The sequence below is a fragment of the Triticum aestivum genome, chromosome 2D (assembly GCF_018294505.1).
Source record: "Triticum aestivum cultivar Chinese Spring chromosome 2D, IWGSC CS RefSeq v2.1, whole genome shotgun sequence".
NCBI lineage: Eukaryota > Viridiplantae > Streptophyta > Magnoliopsida > Poales > Poaceae > Triticum > Triticum aestivum.
The window spans coordinates 220,871,638-220,888,315 of NC_057799.1; the positions used below are offsets into that span (position 1 = coordinate 220,871,638).

The 16,678-nt window shown below is 43.8% G+C and overlaps 1 protein-coding gene across 46 annotated transcripts; it reads right to left on the reverse strand.

Moving 5' to 3' along the window:
* Window positions 1-4,537: 4,537 nt before the first annotated feature.
* On the reverse strand, window positions 4,538-14,512 carry LOC123052624 (formin-like protein 5). 46 transcript variants are annotated; one of them, XR_006424842.1, is made up of 8 exons: window positions 14,108-14,496; window positions 10,681-10,746; window positions 10,002-10,063; window positions 9,727-9,879; window positions 8,516-9,583; window positions 6,958-8,262; window positions 4,994-6,428; window positions 4,542-4,910 (listed from the first exon to the last, which is right to left on the reverse strand). XR_006424842.1 is itself a non-coding variant. In XM_044475921.1 (8 exons), exons 2-6 carry the CDS (start codon window positions 12,049-12,051, stop codon window positions 8,925-8,927), a joined length of 903 nt encoding a protein of 300 aa, XP_044331856.1. In that variant the 5' UTR covers window positions 12,052-12,103; window positions 14,108-14,496; the 3' UTR covers window positions 5,937-6,428; window positions 6,958-8,262; window positions 8,516-8,924. The 46 variants fall into 46 exon arrangements, 38 of the variants coding, with proteins under 38 accessions (XP_044331856.1, XP_044331837.1, XP_044331854.1 ...); XM_044475921.1 differs by lacking the exons at window positions 4,542-4,910; window positions 10,002-10,063 and adding exons at window positions 11,695-11,801; window positions 11,919-12,103 and having other exon boundaries at window positions 5,937-6,428; window positions 8,516-9,368; XR_006424845.1 differs by lacking the exon at window positions 10,002-10,063 and having other exon boundaries at window positions 4,541-4,910; window positions 14,316-14,496.
* Window positions 14,513-16,678: the final 2,166 nt, after the last annotated feature.

Consider the following 16,678-nt stretch of genomic DNA (forward strand, 5'->3'; position numbering starts at 1 on the left):
TGGACACCTTCGTTGTCGACGGGAACATCTTCTCCCACTGAACGCACATCGCCGAAAAGTCTGGAATAAATTTAGGAAAATGCAAGCACTGATGTTAAGTTTAGGACTTGAACTCTGGTGGGATGGGGATATCACTATTTTCTTAACCATCTAATTAAAAGTTGATTCGCAAGAAACACTAAAATTAAGAGGTGCTAAATCTGCAAGGCGGACGCTACGCATTAGCCGGCTGATGAGCTCGAGGGATCAGCCGCCTGGCTAGCCACCTGATCGGTTGATTACCAGCCATATGATTAGGGAGGTCCTATGTGAGGCGTTCTGCGTCAACTAGGTGCGGTTTCGCACAGAGCACTTCGCTCGCGGGCTTACTGGACCGCGCCGCGCACGTTTCACTATTGCGCGGGCGTTTCACTATTTCGAACTTTTTCACCGTTTCAGCTGTTTCTAATGTTTCTTTGTGTGAATTAAAGAATATTTTTGTTGTTTCTGCTTAGACAGTTCTCTTCTTTATAACTACAAGTTGATTCTAAAACAGTTCTAAAACAATAATTCTGCTGGTTCTAAAACATTTCTAAAACAGTAAATAAAGGTTAGAGCTTCTTTTAGAAATTAACTCAGCTGGTTGAACCTTCTTTACAACTCCAAGTGAGCAAGAAAGTATCACTAGGGCAGCATAAAAAAACATAAAAAATGTACGGAACATAGTATATAAATCTTAGAGCTTCTTTACAGACTAGTTCTCCAGTTTTGAACCTTCTTTACAACTGAAAGTAATGCAAGAAAGTATCACTGGGGCACCATGATAAAAAACAGAAAATTGTATCATTAAGGAAACATTTTCCCCATGGAAGTATTCCTTAGTTGAAAAAATTTCTTGCACTGCAATTTCCCTTGAAGTTGACAGTAAATAATAGCGATGAGACCCTTCAGAATAAAAAGGGAAATATGTATGTTGGAAATAGGGAAAATATATTTGGATAGGTCAAATTTGAGGAAAAAAGGAATATGGTAATACACGATCCTTCCAAGAAAAAAACAGGTGCAAACGTTTGTCAATTGGGATTCTTAGGGTGAAAAGTGTTACAGTATGCACTATTATTTAGTAAGAGAAACTATAGATCATGAAGTTATCTAAGCTGAGTTCATATGCAAAAAGGAAAATGATTGGCCTTCAAAGCTTCACTTGAATATGTGGAAACCCTGTTGAAACAGAAATGTGATTACATGAAATTAATTGCACTATTCAGTACAAAGAACAATGTCTAAGGAAGTAATATTTCTCTCCTGTCCTTGGGAGAAAAGAACTAGAGAACTTACATGTCTCTGCAGGAAAGAACTAGAGTAATATTTCTCTCCTGTCCTTGGCAGTTGAATTTCATCGTCCTTGCAAGTGGCAATCTCAAAAAGGAATTTCTCACGTAGAGCTTGCAGATCGTCCTTCAATTTTTAAATAAATTGCAGTTTAATTTCTGTTATGTTCCGAAGAATGACAAAAAAGGAAAAAAGTGCTTTCATTGGAGAAATTTGTAGGTACTTACATTAGAGAAACCCTCCATTCCGAGACCTTTGTAGTTGCTAACATACCGAAGTAGGAAAATTCTTGAGTCATACCTGTAATAAAAAGAGTGATGGAAATTCTGGTGAATTTAAAATTCTTTTTATCTGTTTTTTTGAGGAGATAGAACAAAGAAGTTGATTATCAGTCATATAAGGACAGGGGAGAGTTCCATGGAAAAGGCACCTGAAATTGACCTTGGGAGCTGATACAAATCTTGACTCAAAATTTCCTAAGTTAAAAGAACTAGTATTGCCATATGTAGCAGCGAACAAAAACTTGAAGTTGTAAATTACTACACTAATTGTTGGTAGAAATGTATCACCACTGTAGTACGGGTTCATAATATGAAAAAATCTGGCTCTGAAGTTAGCAACGATTAATATCCATTATTTTCCTTGAATACATGCACTTTTACCTACATAATAGTAGAAAAGAACAAACTATTAGTCTAACCTCTGTCAAAATGAAAATTCTGTAAGAGCACTTTTTACAAAAATCTGTTCTTACCAAGGAAGCATTCAATAAACTGAAGACAACAATAGTTTCCTGTAAGATTAGTTGGGTTGCAGGATCTGAATGATTTAGCATTGGGTTCATTAGCTTCTCCTACATGTTTGTTCTCCAAAAAATGACTGATAGTTAGAAAAAGGAAAAGATCGTTGAAGTGGAAAAGAAAACTAAAGAAAACAACACAAAATATAGGCTGGCCATGTCGTCGATGCTAACTATGTGTTCTACTAATTTGCTGTTTGGTAGAAGGCCTTTTCTTCCTTGGTTCAGCTGGTCTTTATTCTTTAGTTTTTAAAAACAACCAACAGCCCGAGGATTTATTCAACCACCAGTCTTGAATAATAGAGTTATAGTTTTCTAGTCCAGCCAAACTCCTTCAATCACAAATACGCTTTGGCTCTTCATGGCAGAAGAGTAGCATCAAGAAAGAAAAATAAAGTGTGAGAACTAGCATGGATAGAATACATTTGTTTATGTTCGAATCATGTAGAACATATCAGAATTTTCATACTCTATTTGTGCATACCTATAAGTTAACTTGGAAAGAATCCAACCAAGGATTGGTAGAAATCATTCTCTATTCCATTTGAAAAAATGACCTGCTTACTTGCCTTTTTTTGTTCTTGAATTACTAGTGTCCCAGATTTGAAAGATTTGTTCACACGTTATTGCCAAGTTGAACCTTCTGGTTTTGAAAAATTAATGGAATGTGTTTCATGCTGTTCAAGTGCTTGAACTAGCAAATGATCTTCATTAGATGTGCCAGTATTGGTTGGGTAGCGTTTTGGTGATAGGGAATCCATTATCCTCATTGGGATATCACTTGGAGGAACATTGGGGTTGACATGACTATTATATTGGGTATTATATCGCTTTGCTAGGAGGCTGAACTGAGTAGACGAAGCAGATGCACAGGGTTTAGTTGGTTCTGATATAATTCTCTCAGAATTGAAAGGAACAATCCCTACTATGTCAACTGAATTGGTAATTGCATCAAAAGAAGGACAATCTATGCCTGCGTATTGAGTGCTTGTACCAGGCTCTCCATTTGAAATGCCATGCACTGTATTGGTGAAAGTATTGTCAATTGGAAATGTCTTTTCAGCAAGCAACCAATCTTTTTCCAGTTCAGGGTCAACAAAATCTGGTTGCAAAAAGAAGTAGAAGAGAACATTAAGAATGATAATCTTAACACCTCAGTTGATCTGCATGCCTGTAAATTCTTTGGATAAAAGGAAATTGGTAAGAGAAATGACCTTGCAAGCGCTCTCCTCGTAATAAGAATCTGAAGATTGGTAAGCTGAACTTTGTTTCTTCTACTTTTCTCTTTGGGGATCTTGATTCAGACAAGTATAGTGTAGAAACAAAAAAAGATTTGTTATGATTTATTTCATGATCTATTTTGGTAGAGAGAAAAACATGGTGAGATGCATAGATAGAAAAGAAAAACTTACGATGTAACAATGCTGAAACATCAGTGCTAGGTATTGCTTTTGGACTTGATGTCCTAACAAATAGCTCCGGGCAAGCAAGTTGTTCGAAAGATGGTAGATTACCATAAACGAATGGCTTTTTGAGGATGGAAAGCATGGATAGTATCATGAGATGACACTAAGACCTACAAAATTTTATTCAACCACCAGTAGGGTAGGTGCATCAATCAGTCTTGTTTCAGTTTGATATGTTGATGTCCAAGAGCAGAATTTTAATTCAGGGATTGCTCGGATCTCCTTCAACTCCGTGCTTCACCAACTACGCGGATCGGAGGCCTCTCATAGTATAATTTGGTGAAGTTGCCGAAGCTTAGCTTTGTGAAGTCGAATCACATAGCTCAATATATTTACGACGGCAATGCCATCGCCAAGTGGCATAACTTAGTTCTGAATTCCCCTTCTGACGATCCCAGTCGAAGCGCTATTCATGACGCCGCCATTGTTCCCTTCTCACAAGCTCGCCACCGCCGAACCGCCAACCCTCCACCTCACTCTATTTAGCTCGCCGCCACTCCATTGCCTCCCTCTCCTACCGCGGTCCTCCTCCCTTCATCACCCTCTTCCACATCATTGGCCTCCTCCCCAGCATCGCCCTCTTCCCCGACACAGACCACCTCCCCGCCGTCGACCTATGCTATGCTCGTGATCAACCCCTCAAGCAACAGAAGTTGACCAACACGTCCAAAACGGTGCAGCTCCTCCACAGATGCTGGAGTGCGGTGCTGAAGCTTCAATATTTCCAGACATTTCATAATAGGCTTATATGTATGTTTCTTGCCCTCAAGTTGCCACCCAGTGAAATATTTTAGCAATGTTAACTTCAGCTAGAAATATAGTATATCTGCTCTGGTAATAGGTCATCTAAATAGATGATGTTTTTCACTGGTATACTCTGCATGCAATCTTTCATCAACCTCCCACACATTGATATAAAATCACTGCCATTTGACATTCAATCACCAATTGTAATGAAACTTTTTATTCTATTTTTTGCTGGCGCTACAGGGAATATCAAGGTCACGGCTACCAGATTTTTAGTTAACATAATGTTACAATAAAGAAATTTAAGGATATGTTACAAACTTCAGTGTCACTAAATTTACAATCCATATGATAAACAATAGTGGCCCGTAGCTCATACATATACAATATCCATGTTAGAAGGTCCAGCACACTTTCCTGCTTCATCCTTACTACAGTTAAGAGAATAGGCATACAATGTGTTATCCTTGCAATATGAGAGGCAAAGTACAGACCCACAACAGTATTTCAAGTAGGCATAAGAGAGAATATATTGCATTACTTCTATAAGGCTGCTCCCAGTGCTCCACCCTGGACGGGTGCTAATCCTGCCATGTAAGCAGAAAACTGATGTGACATCTTAATCAAGGAGGAGAGAGAATCGTTTGGTAATCCCACGGAGAAACTATACCAGCGCATGTATCTAGGAGAAAACAGAGTTAATACGATCCCGTGCACTGAACCAAGCCGTCGCCTCAACTCCCCCATGCGCAGCCCCATCCGCCGCTTCTTCCTCGCCCCATGCCGTCGCCCCGGTGCAGCACTTTGTCCTTGGTCTGCAGCGCTGCCTCGCCTCTGATTGTCGCCCGGAGCCGCTATCCCATCCCCGGTTTTAGCTTGCATCATTGACCATCACCTGCAGAAGATCGCAGCAGCACCACCGGCTCCTCCGGCAAGTCACCACATGGTAAATGGTAAGGGCAAGCCTGCATTGCGAAAGTCCATCGATTCTGTGTTTGATATAAACTGTAGTCGTCCATTGATTACATTTTTTCACAAGTCAAGTCCATCGGTTCCGAGTTTCTTGCCAAATTCTCATAAACTACAGTCTGTCGATTTCTTTTAAATATCATGCCCATCTAATTTGAGTGTTGGCGAAAGACTGCTACATATAAGTCTGTCACAATCTTTTTTACAGAATCAAACTGAGTTGAGTCCAGTTTAGAGTTAACAAGAAAAATTCAAAGAAACTACAGTCCATCAAATTATTTTGCCCACCGAACGTTCAGTTCAGTTTTTATAGAATACCATTATTTTTAAGGCGTCCTGCCTTGGACGCTTAGGCGATAAGGTGCCCTGGCAGCGCCTTACAAATATGCCCGGGCGTCGCCTAGGCGCTAGAGCGGGTGGTGCTCGCCTTAGGTCACCTTACCGCCTTAAAAAAATGTAGAATGCAACCCTATATTTTCTAGAACCAAACTGAGTTCAGTTCAGCCCCAACCGAGTTCAGTTCAGTTTAAAACCAAAAGCAATTTTAAGGTATTGCTATCTAGTCATACAGATTGTCAAGTAGCAAGTTTTTGACACAATCAAACTGAATTTTATTGATCTTATGGGAATGGACAAGGATGTATTGATCTGAAACCAATGGTTCGATCAGATGAGGCTATGTTGTATTGTAGATTTACAAGAAGTTGGTTCAGACTGATAGGGTTCTGTTAGGATTTACAGAATTACTCTGTTTTAAGAAGCAGAAGCAAAATTTGAGGTACTGCTATTTAGTCGTACACAAATTATCAGGCAACAACTATTTTGAAGGAATCAAACTGACTACTTCTATAAGAAACTTACTTGAAGTAGACACTTGAAGAAACATGTTTCCTGTAATCTAGACACTTGAAGTAGGCAAGCACCTAAAATAAACTGAATATGAAGCTCTGCAATTCCCTCATTGGTCCTGACATATTGGATCCTTCGCCATCCTGGGTTCAGGGGCTCATTCTTTCCAAGAAATTACAAAAATCTTCTTGCTTCAGTTGCTTGTTAGCTGGCATACCATGTGTCATCTCATTCCAATAAACACTGGAGGACTAATAAACATAGTCCTGGTCTAGTTGAATTGGTTTCTGAAAAGGAAAATCATAATATTACAAATTACAAGTTGTCCAAATAGAAAGATCAGTTTAATTTGACGATTTGACAGAGAGTTACAATACTGGAGAAACTGGGATTTCCAAAGCCAACTGGCACCAAATAATAAAGCAAAATCAGGTTCTACATCCACTTCTTTCTGTTATGGAAAATCTATGCATTCTGCAAAACCCTAAAATAACTACAGAATTTGCACAATTAGAAACAGCAAGCTTGTGATACACTAATCAGATTATCCCTATGGAGCTCAAACTTGTAATTAGAAATACTGGACTGGTGCAGACTGCAGTAACCATCTACTTTCGTCAATCATTACTCCAGGATCAAAATGTGATAATCATAACATAAGTTTGCTTCATGGAAAAATTGGAATATTTGCTTGTACTCTGGTGATAGCTATACTCGTTCCTAAGATAACAAACATGTATTTTGACAAACTGATGAGTATTTTTATCCACTTTTTTGTGATCGGATCTTCCATTGAGCAGGCAGGCAGAGGCATACATGGGCTTTGTAGCGCTGGCCTGATGTAATGTAAAGATGGAGGTGCCAACTGTTAGTCACCTGCGAAAGAACATGTGTTCATCAGAGCCTAGACTCCTCTTTTCCCAACCTCTGTAACCAATTCAGGTTGGAAAATTCATGAAAAATTGTTCAGTCATCATCTGCATGAGTTTCTCCATTGCTTGCATCTGTATGTATACATACTGTCATGGAGTAACTCCTCTCTCAGTGCATAAGAGAATGAATTTCAGAAAAGGGCCATTTGGCGATGACTCATGTGAGTTGTGTTCAAGCCACTTGACCAATGCTGCAGCTAAAGCATGTGTGGAGAAAGTAACCATGCAGAGATGTAGGTTATACAGAAAAAAAATTCAAGCCAAAATTTTAAGATAAAACATGGTAAGCAGGATGAGACTTTTTTCAATTTTCTTCCGTTAGGGGGCTTACCAGTTTTTTGCCGCAGCAGCCTACTACCATGACACATGGTAGCAGGAAAATTTCAGTCCCACTAAAGTGCAAACAAAGTATTCGCACAACTGGAGCAAAGAAGATCACAAGATGGAAAAAGTGATCATCATTATAGATAAAAAATAGGATGGTGAATAAAAAAATTCTTTCTCCTCAATCTGACATAGCAGAGCATGAGTACACCCAAATAGTTACGTAATTTGCCTGCTTTCCGTACTATCTAGATAATTAGATTTGCTTGAGGGAATATGTTGAAATTAGAAAACCAACATAAAGTAAACTGACATTGTTCTAACCTTGCAAATTGAGGTGCATCAGTAAGAAAACTGAAACTTGTTACCCTGTTGCTTGCACAAGTAGCAGGCTTCCTAGGTTTGAATCACTCCAAGAAATCAACGGGTAAATTGCAGCCGCTGCTCTGTTCTGCGCATGTGCGAGAGAGTATAGGGACGGATTACATCGCAAATTCGACAACCAACAACGACAGGGCCACATCTCTGAAGAAAAACACATCCACGATGTGATCTTTACTCCCTTATAGCCAGTGGAGAAAGTAGATAGAGAGCGTCATCACCATCACAAACGCAGGCTTCATCTCCAGCACCGGCGGAGCTCTGTCCAGGCTGCAGAGGCGACGACGCGGGGTTCATCTCCGACTCACACAATCAAGCGTCTACCGGCGGGCGGCATGCCCTGTCGAGCCGGCCTCGGTGCTCCGTCAAGGCTACTATTAGTGCAGTAGCAGGTCGCCGCGCACACCTGCTCGCTTGCTTCATGCCCCTGTATCGTTTCTCGGTGCAGTATACTTGCCGCCTACTCGCTGTCGCTGTTTGCACCCTGCACACACACACACACACACACACCAGCCACCAATTAACATATATGCATACACACAAGCAGCCACGCACCGCATCCTCTACAGACCCAGGACAACATCCCCTACACACCCTGAATTGACGAAGTAACACGATAGCAGTACAGAAAAAAAATTCTATAGTCAAATTTCATCAAACACTATGTTTGCCTGGAAATCAGAATATTATGATAGGGGGAGTGGGATCCAGGGGGCCGGCGAGTAGGAGAGGTATACCGGGCGGCAAGTAGGAGGAGTGCGCCGTCGAGGGGGCTGGGCGCCGTCTTCAGCGGGGCTGTGGGACGGACGCCGATGAGCAGCTCGTCCGTGCTCCCTGCATGTCCGACGAGCAGCTCGTTCATCCTCCCCGCATGGCCGACGAGCAGCTGCGCGAGATGCGGCGGATTCTCGCGATCTCGTCCAGATTCGGCGACGGCGGAGCGAGGACGGGCACCAAGGAGAGGATTGACGGGGGCGCGGCGTCGGAGGGACGGGGCGCGTGGCGGCGAGCAGAGGGACGGTGGCGCGGCGGCGAGCAGAGGGACGGGGGCGCGGCGGTGGAGGGATGGGGCGCGGCCCTCGTGTTCTCGTACGGGCTGGGGTGGCAGGGTTTTTTTTGCAAAAAAAACGAAACGTTATCCACATTTTAAGTAGGACTGCAGGTCAATTTATCAGAACGGGGGGACTTTTTTTGCAAAAAAGCCCAATGACGGACGACCAGAAACAATCGCTGGTTTATTATTAGGGAAATATATATATATATATATATGATAGACCGAGGGAAATCATTGACCAATTCTTGAAAAATTTCATCTATGGTTACTCGTTTATCTTCATCAATGATTGTTGGAACATGTAGCATTGGACAATTTGGAGGTGATTGTATAGCCAACAATTGTTTAGTCCTAGGAACTTTGAATGTGTTTTTTGAAATAGCTGATTTGAATTGGAGATTTGGGTTGCTGGAAGACGTCCCGATCTTCAGAAATGAAGAATGCATATCATCGACATAGGTCTTCAAGGTAGGTGTTGAGTTCCAAATGATATTTCTGTAGAATTCTTGAGCTTTCATTTGAAGAATGATCTTATCCTGTTAATGACAAAGTATATCATGTTAAAGAGACTCAAAATGACAATGTCAGTAAGAGAAATAGTTGTCCTTATTCCAAAAATACCAAAAGCAGCAAGAGAACTTCTTGTGTTAGACCGATATATGTGAATTTGGAATCAATATACTCTTAACATTTCTTCAGGTAGTTCAACGAAAGCTGAATCACTGAATATAGTATAGGAGATGTGCTTTATCTGTTTGATAAGAAGAGGATGTTAAATATTAATATAATGTTTCACTGTATAGTAAGTAGTAACATAACTTTAAATTCAAAATTAAAGACAGGAATAGAACTATCTTATGTGCAAAGTGGTATCTATGTAGAACAAGGACATACCAGTAGTCTACTATATTCATTGCTTTTGCCATGGAGCACATTGAGTGCCACGTATGAATTTAGCATGTTTGTTGACCATAGTGGGAGTCTTGGTTCAATGGTTGGCAACTTGAATCTAGTTATTATGAGGAACTCAAAGTAGGATATCTGGCACTGAAAAGAAAAATGCAGACGGAATAAAAATGAGAAATGTCAATTTGGGGCAACAATCTTTTTTGGTATGGTATATATAAAAAGAAATATTAAATAAGTTTTGTCGTGGGAAATAGTCTTACCACCATAAGTAACTTGCTTCCTCCAGGAATGAACTCTTTGCTACTTGTGTTTTTCACTCTTGCTTTTTTATTGAATAAAGCATGTAGCCCAGGCATAGCAAACACCAATCATATTGTGAAATTCTTTCAATGTGAACTATTGCTATGTACACAAACTTGCTAGCAACTCCACTTGAATTAGGGGCAACAAACAATGATAGTAGTATAAGAATGAAGATTCTGCACAATTTATCTTCAGGAAGGTCATCATTTATAATTGAGAATAGGTACTCAACTGTTGGTGCAGTTGTCCCTAACTCGTGTTGGATGAACTCATAGGTTACTTTCGATGGTTTTGTGATGACAGGAACTCAACCAATCGGTATGCCAAAAAAATGCGAATAGTTGTAGGTGTAATTGGGAATTTGAAGCCATTTGGTAGTTCAATAGAGTATGAAATGGTTTGCAAGCCACAGGTAAATAGAGTCAATATTGGACATGCTATTTATTTCCAGGAATGACTGGAAACCCATTCCAGCGATACATTGTTTGCGATTGTCAGATATTTCAGATGCAAGCTATTTAGAAATGATTCAACATGCTGAAATTGATTGCACTGCATGATTTTTTTTAAGAAAACACCGCACATTAGAGGATTTTTTTAGTTTGAAGAGAATAGTTCAGAGCATATGTTTATTACCTTGGTTCTTTTTCCTGCATGTACAATTTGCTTTGCTTCTCTTTTCTTTGTACATCGTTGTTCCATCTACAATGAATACAACATTATTATTACTTGTTGTAATGAATGCATAATTAAGTAAATTAAAAGAAGGTAAGTCCAAAATCAAGAACATGACAGTTGGTTTGCCACGGAACCAAGACTCCCACTATGGTCAGCAAACATCCTAATACATGGCACTAGTGGGTATTCGACTTGCATTTCTGTTATAAAGAAAATAAATAAATTAACCTGTATCAAAATAACCCTAGTTTGTTCTGCATTGCCTCTACCCTCAAATCATGAAGTAACCGATGAGAGAGAAAAATTGATGAACAATGTACGTACTGCCTGGAAGGGCCAGCATGAACGGACGTTCGCACCCAGTGGATAAAAAACGGGGGATGCTACGAGGGATCCAATGTTCATTGAGTTCAGCTTGTTCTGCTCATTTCGGCCAACCAACAATTTAGGTTCAGTTCAAAACCTGTTGGCGCTATGAAACACACAGAGAAGAAGTGCAATATCGAATCATTCCAATACTGACATGTCAAATGCTTAGTTTGACAAGTTTCATATTTTCTGATGTGCACACATTTCTTCAAATTGACTTTAGAACATGATTGAGAAGGAGATGCCAATGTTTAATGTACATATAATAAAATAATTGTTCTAAAATTTTCTTTAAATAAATCTTTTCTTAGTTACACTCATTTCTTTGTGATTTCTTTTTGTTTTTTCAGTTATCCCGACAGAGACATAAGTTCATGGTACTAGTAAGAACCAACAACTCATCAAAACTTCTAAAAGGACTTGTTATAGCACTAGTAGTAATAAAAGCATCTCCCATGATCTAAACATGTACTTCCAGGAATTAGCGAAAAGTAGCACCATCTAAATAGGTGTTTCTTGTACACAGAATTGAAGGGAACTACGAGATAAACATGTAAGAGGGCAGTACAACCTAGGCAGATTGGAAGGGGGAAGGGATGGAACCTTTAGTTTGGAGCTGATCAAATGATGGTTGGGGATTTTCCTGTCAAGAGCAGATCTCGGGAGCGTGACAGCGAATGGAGTGGGGAAGAAGCAAAATGTATTTCTGCCTTAGTTGGGGAAAGTGTTCTCAGTGGATGGCCCCACTTGTCTATTGCTGAGCCGAAATACTTAAGGAAAAGAAGAAAAGGAAAAAGGGCCCCAACCAGATAAGACCCAGGGGGTACCTGGCTCGATATCTTCCACCAATCCAGTAGCGGTGCGGCAACAGTGTACCGGCGGTGCCGGCAGGCACCTCCATCTCCCCTGCACCGGCAGCGGCGCTAGAGCACACATGTAGTAGGTCTTGATCTTCTTCATGTTTCTATTCTACAGTGTGCAATTTACTCCAGAGTTCCTGTTCTTCATGGTTCTTGACGGAGAAAAAATTAGAATAAGAAGTTTGGTTGGGGGAAGATGGGCAAGAAGAGGAAGAAGGTTCAGTTGTAGTTTTCAAAGAGGTAACAGGTAGATTGGAGATAGAATTGGGCAGTTAGCTGTAGTTGATCTAGCCAGCAAGTACCTAGTGCTGGCTATGTAAAGAAACTAAGTCACTAGTTTTAGAAAAAGCTAGTTTCAGAATTTCATAGCTTGAGTCATGTACCTAGTTACAGTCATGTTGCATTGAACCTTGAGGATTACTAATCTTCCTGTCGGTGTACAAAAGAAGGGGTCCCTTTTTTGTACCCCATTACTTGTGCGCGGGTGTAACACCCCGAAAATCATGCTACACTGATCTCCTCTTTAATGATGCCATGTCGTCATGTTTTTCAAACTAAATTGCCCCTTGATGAAAATCAAAGCCAAATTCCATTTGAAATACAAGTCAAATATTTACTTCTTCTATCATGCAAACAAAAATGTTTATGATTTTGCAAATAAGCCCCAAGTAATTGTCATGGAGAAATCAACTCTGGTTGGATTACTAAAATGCCCCTATAAATATTATAAGTGATCCAGCAGCAAATAAATTGGCCTTTTCAAAATAAACAATCATTTATTTAACTCCATTTGCCCCCAAACTTTTGTCCTAGCTCAAATTATTCTCTGGTAATTGTGTACAAATTCCATGTGCAACAAAAATGGTTTGAAAGCTTATTTAAATAGAAAACAGTAGCTATCCCTTTTTTACAGAAAAGTAAAACTGAAATTGCTCTATGCACTTTTGGCCCACTATGAAAAAGAAACTAGAGGCCTAGCCCAACCTCCCAAGCGTCTCCTTCCTTACGCTACCGTGGGAGGCAGGGCAACCGTGGCGGCCATCCCACGGCCCCGCCGCACGTGCCGGCCATCTACCGCTTCTCGGAGACCTACAAGTCCTCCTCGACCCCTCGCTCATTTTCCTCTCCCCACACACAACCAAGCGCAGCGTCGCCGTCACCGCGTCGATCCCGCGGCCACGTGCCTCCCCGTGCTGAACTACCAAGTCCAGGAGGCTGCCCGCGGTCGTCTCCTTCATCTACACCGAAGAGCCCGAGCCAGAACGCCCCGAGCGCTCGCCATAGGGCGTCTTCCCCGCGTCCAGCCGCCGCTGCCCCGCCCCGGATCTCCTCCCTCAGCGCTCCCTCGACCTCCCGAGCACGTCATCAAGAACCGCAATGAGGCCCTCGTCCAATTCCCTTTCTCCCCCCTTAGAATTTGTGCCATAGCCGCCGCCCTTGAGTTCGCCCGGAGCTCCGCGTGCCCGCTTGCCTCTGGCCGCGCTCACCGCGCCTAGCCCGCGACTTGGGCTCCTCCCTGCCGTGCCCGCGCGCCCAAGACATTCCCTATTCCCCTGGCCGCGTCCGCTTGGGCGTGCTGCGCCGGCCGCGTGCCCCCGTCACGCCGCTCGCTCGGCTGCCCATACTGCTGCTTTTGCTGCCGCGCCTGATGCTGCCGTTGTGCCGCTGCTCTGCTTGTGCTGCTGCCTTGCCACTGCTGCTTTAACTGCTGATCCTCGCGGCCATCTCGTTGCCAGAGGAGGGCGACGGGCCGTGCTAGATCTGGCCGCTCGGAGGCGGGCGGTGGCGGCGGCTTCCCCTCTGGCGGGAGGGGGCGGCTCGGGGCGTCGGCCATGGCGCGAGGTGGAGCTGTGGCTGCGCGGGTGGGATGCATCTGCGTGGCAATGGTGCAGGCCCGATCTGGGCCAGCGCGTGCGGGTGACGACTCGGCTCGTTGGCCGGCGCCCGTGCCTGGGTGCGGCACCTTCCGGCTGCTCCCGCATCGCCCCTCCTCGCATGATGGTCGTGAGTGCTCCTGGCTCCATGTGGCGGCTGTTCGGGCAACCAGATCTGGACCGTGCGGGTCTCCGGCCGGCGAGGGTGGTGGTTGGGGGACTGCGGTCGTTCCGGCAAGTGGTGGCGGTGGTGTGGTGTTTTGGCGCTGTGGCGAGGCTGACCTGCGGATGTGCTGATGTGATGATTCGATCGGCCCATGGTCGTCCGACTTAGGGCAGAGATGGATGGCGGTGCTTGTGGAGGTGGTGGGGGGTGGTGGCGATTCTGCTACAGCCGGTCTTGATCTCACTGCTTTCTGTTGGCGTGGCGGCGCTTCGGTTTTGGTCTCCGACGGATGTGCGGTGGCGCGCGTGGGGCGTGTTGGCACACCTGATGTATGGCTGCAGCCCGGACCATGGTGGTTCCTGGCCTCGGGCATTGCTCCTCTGCTCCTTGCCGGCATGGTGCTCGGAAGGGCATGGTGGCCTGCGCTCCGGCGGCCGTTGATGGATCTGGCGCCTAGTGCTGACGTTTGGTTGTCGGTGGTCTCCGCAAGGTGCGGTTGGCTCTGGCGGCTTGTCGTGCTTCTTCGTCTTTTGAAGGGTTCGATGGTGGTGGTGGTCGGCTGTCGTCTTATTGTAGGGATGTGCTCAAACTCCGGGTGAGAACCCTGCATCGACTAAGTCGATGCCGGCGACAACGACGTCTATGGACGTCGTTTTCCTTGCAGGAGGTGCCGTTGTGGAGCTCTAGCACCTACAATACTTTGCTTTGTGGTCTCCGGGTGAAAACCTAAGATCGGGCTTGCCGAATCGGATTGCGGTGTTGTGTCCTCGACAACACTACCTTCTTGGAGGCGTCATCTTGGAGACCCAAACGACGGCTTTAGTTGCTGCGTCTGGTTGACGGTGGTTCGCGTTGTGGTGATGGTGGTGTGGCATGCTCAGGACCGAGGGTGGTGTGTTCTTCTTCAGGTGTTTCTCTTCGGCTGTCCTACGTGTGGTCTCCGGCCTACTGCTATGCATGCTCAAGACCCTGTTCTGTTGAGGCGAGCCTCGAGCTCTTGGTCTCGTCTTGGTTCATCTTTGCTCAATGACGACGCAATGACGCCTCCCCGACTTGCTAATCGTCTTGAACTTCCGTGACGGAGCTCTCAGTCAAGGTTCGTGTTAAGCGTTGGCACTCGTTGATTGTGGATGCTCCTCTGTTGTGCCGTGGGGGTTTGATACGCACGCCGGTGCGGTGCGTTAGGCTGTTTGTAGAGTCTTGGTATTGTGGTCCCTCGACGCACCCCTCATCTACCTGGTCATGTTAGTTGCTAGCTAGGTCTTGCCTTATGTTGGGCGTCATGTTCCTCTCCTTTTCTTGTAACACTTGTTACTTGTCTGTTTTTCGGCTCGGTTTTCCTCATAAACGGGGTCAATTGTTAAGGTTTTCGATCCGGTTTTTCTTATAAACTGGATCACTCTCCTAGCATTATGGCCACTTTAAGCAATATATTCAGGTGGAGGGACTCCTCCTCCTGTGATTCTCAAAAAAAAAGTTGTCGCTGCTCTATTACTATCGCTGCCTTGCTCGCAAGCTGCTGCCACTAGGAGCTGCTGCTATGTGTGCTGTTGCCGCTAGATGTGTGTGTATGAGCCGGCCCTTGTTTAGTCTAGCTTGGGATTAAATTAGTGCTAAGTTAGTCTAGTAGTAGATGACATGTAGGCCCCCATTAAAAAAAGTTAGATTTATTTATTTGTTTAGGTATAGTTTATGACACGTGGGCCACCCCCTTCACTATTTGACCAGTCATTTTAACTTGGTCAAACTCGTATTAAACAATTCCAGAAATTTAGAAAATGATTTAAAGCTTTAAAAATTAATAGAAATTAAACTGTAACTCCGATGAAAATACTTTATACATGAAAGTTGCTCAGAACGACGAGACGAATCCGAATACACAGTTCGTTCATCCGTCGCACGTCCTTAGCATGGTGAACATGCAACGATCCACCCCCGTTTCATCTGCCCGAAAACGTCAAACACCGGGAATACTTTCCCGGATGTTTTCCCCCTTCGCCAGTATCACCTATCCCTGTGTTAGATCACCCCTGGCACCGCGTATTGCCTTGTTATATTTTGTGTTGCTTTGTTTGCTCCGTATTTACTGTTTCTTCCCCCTCTTCTCTCCGGTAGACCCCGAGGCTGATGATGCCCCTGTGATCGACTACGTCGATGATGACACTTCTTTCTTTTCAGCAGAGCTTCCAGGCAAGCCCGCCCTTTGATCATCCCGATATCGCCAATTCCATTCTCTCATGCTTGCATTAGATTTTGCTACTGTTATTGTTTGCTCCTATTCTGATGCATAGCCTGCTTTTGTATCCGCTATTGTACCTTACCTGCTTATCCTAAACTGCTTAGTATAGGTTGGTTAGTGATCCATCAGTGACCCCCACCTTGTCCCAGTTGCCCCGCTTTAGGTTCGATGACTCGATCAACGTGATCGACGTCCAGGCCCCGACACCGCACATCACGCCCCTTTTGTTGCTCGACTATGCAGAGTTACCATCGAGTGCCGAGGGTGGAACCTCATACATCACTCTTGATGAGATCTCTGTAGTGTAGCTATTCGGTCGTGGTCATCGAGGGTGATTTCCTCTTTAACCACTTCTGATACGACTCTGTCGTGCAACCCCTCAAGTGTGAACCTCGAGGGTGGTTTCTCTTACGTTCACCTTGATGATTACATCGAGTGGAATTCACCG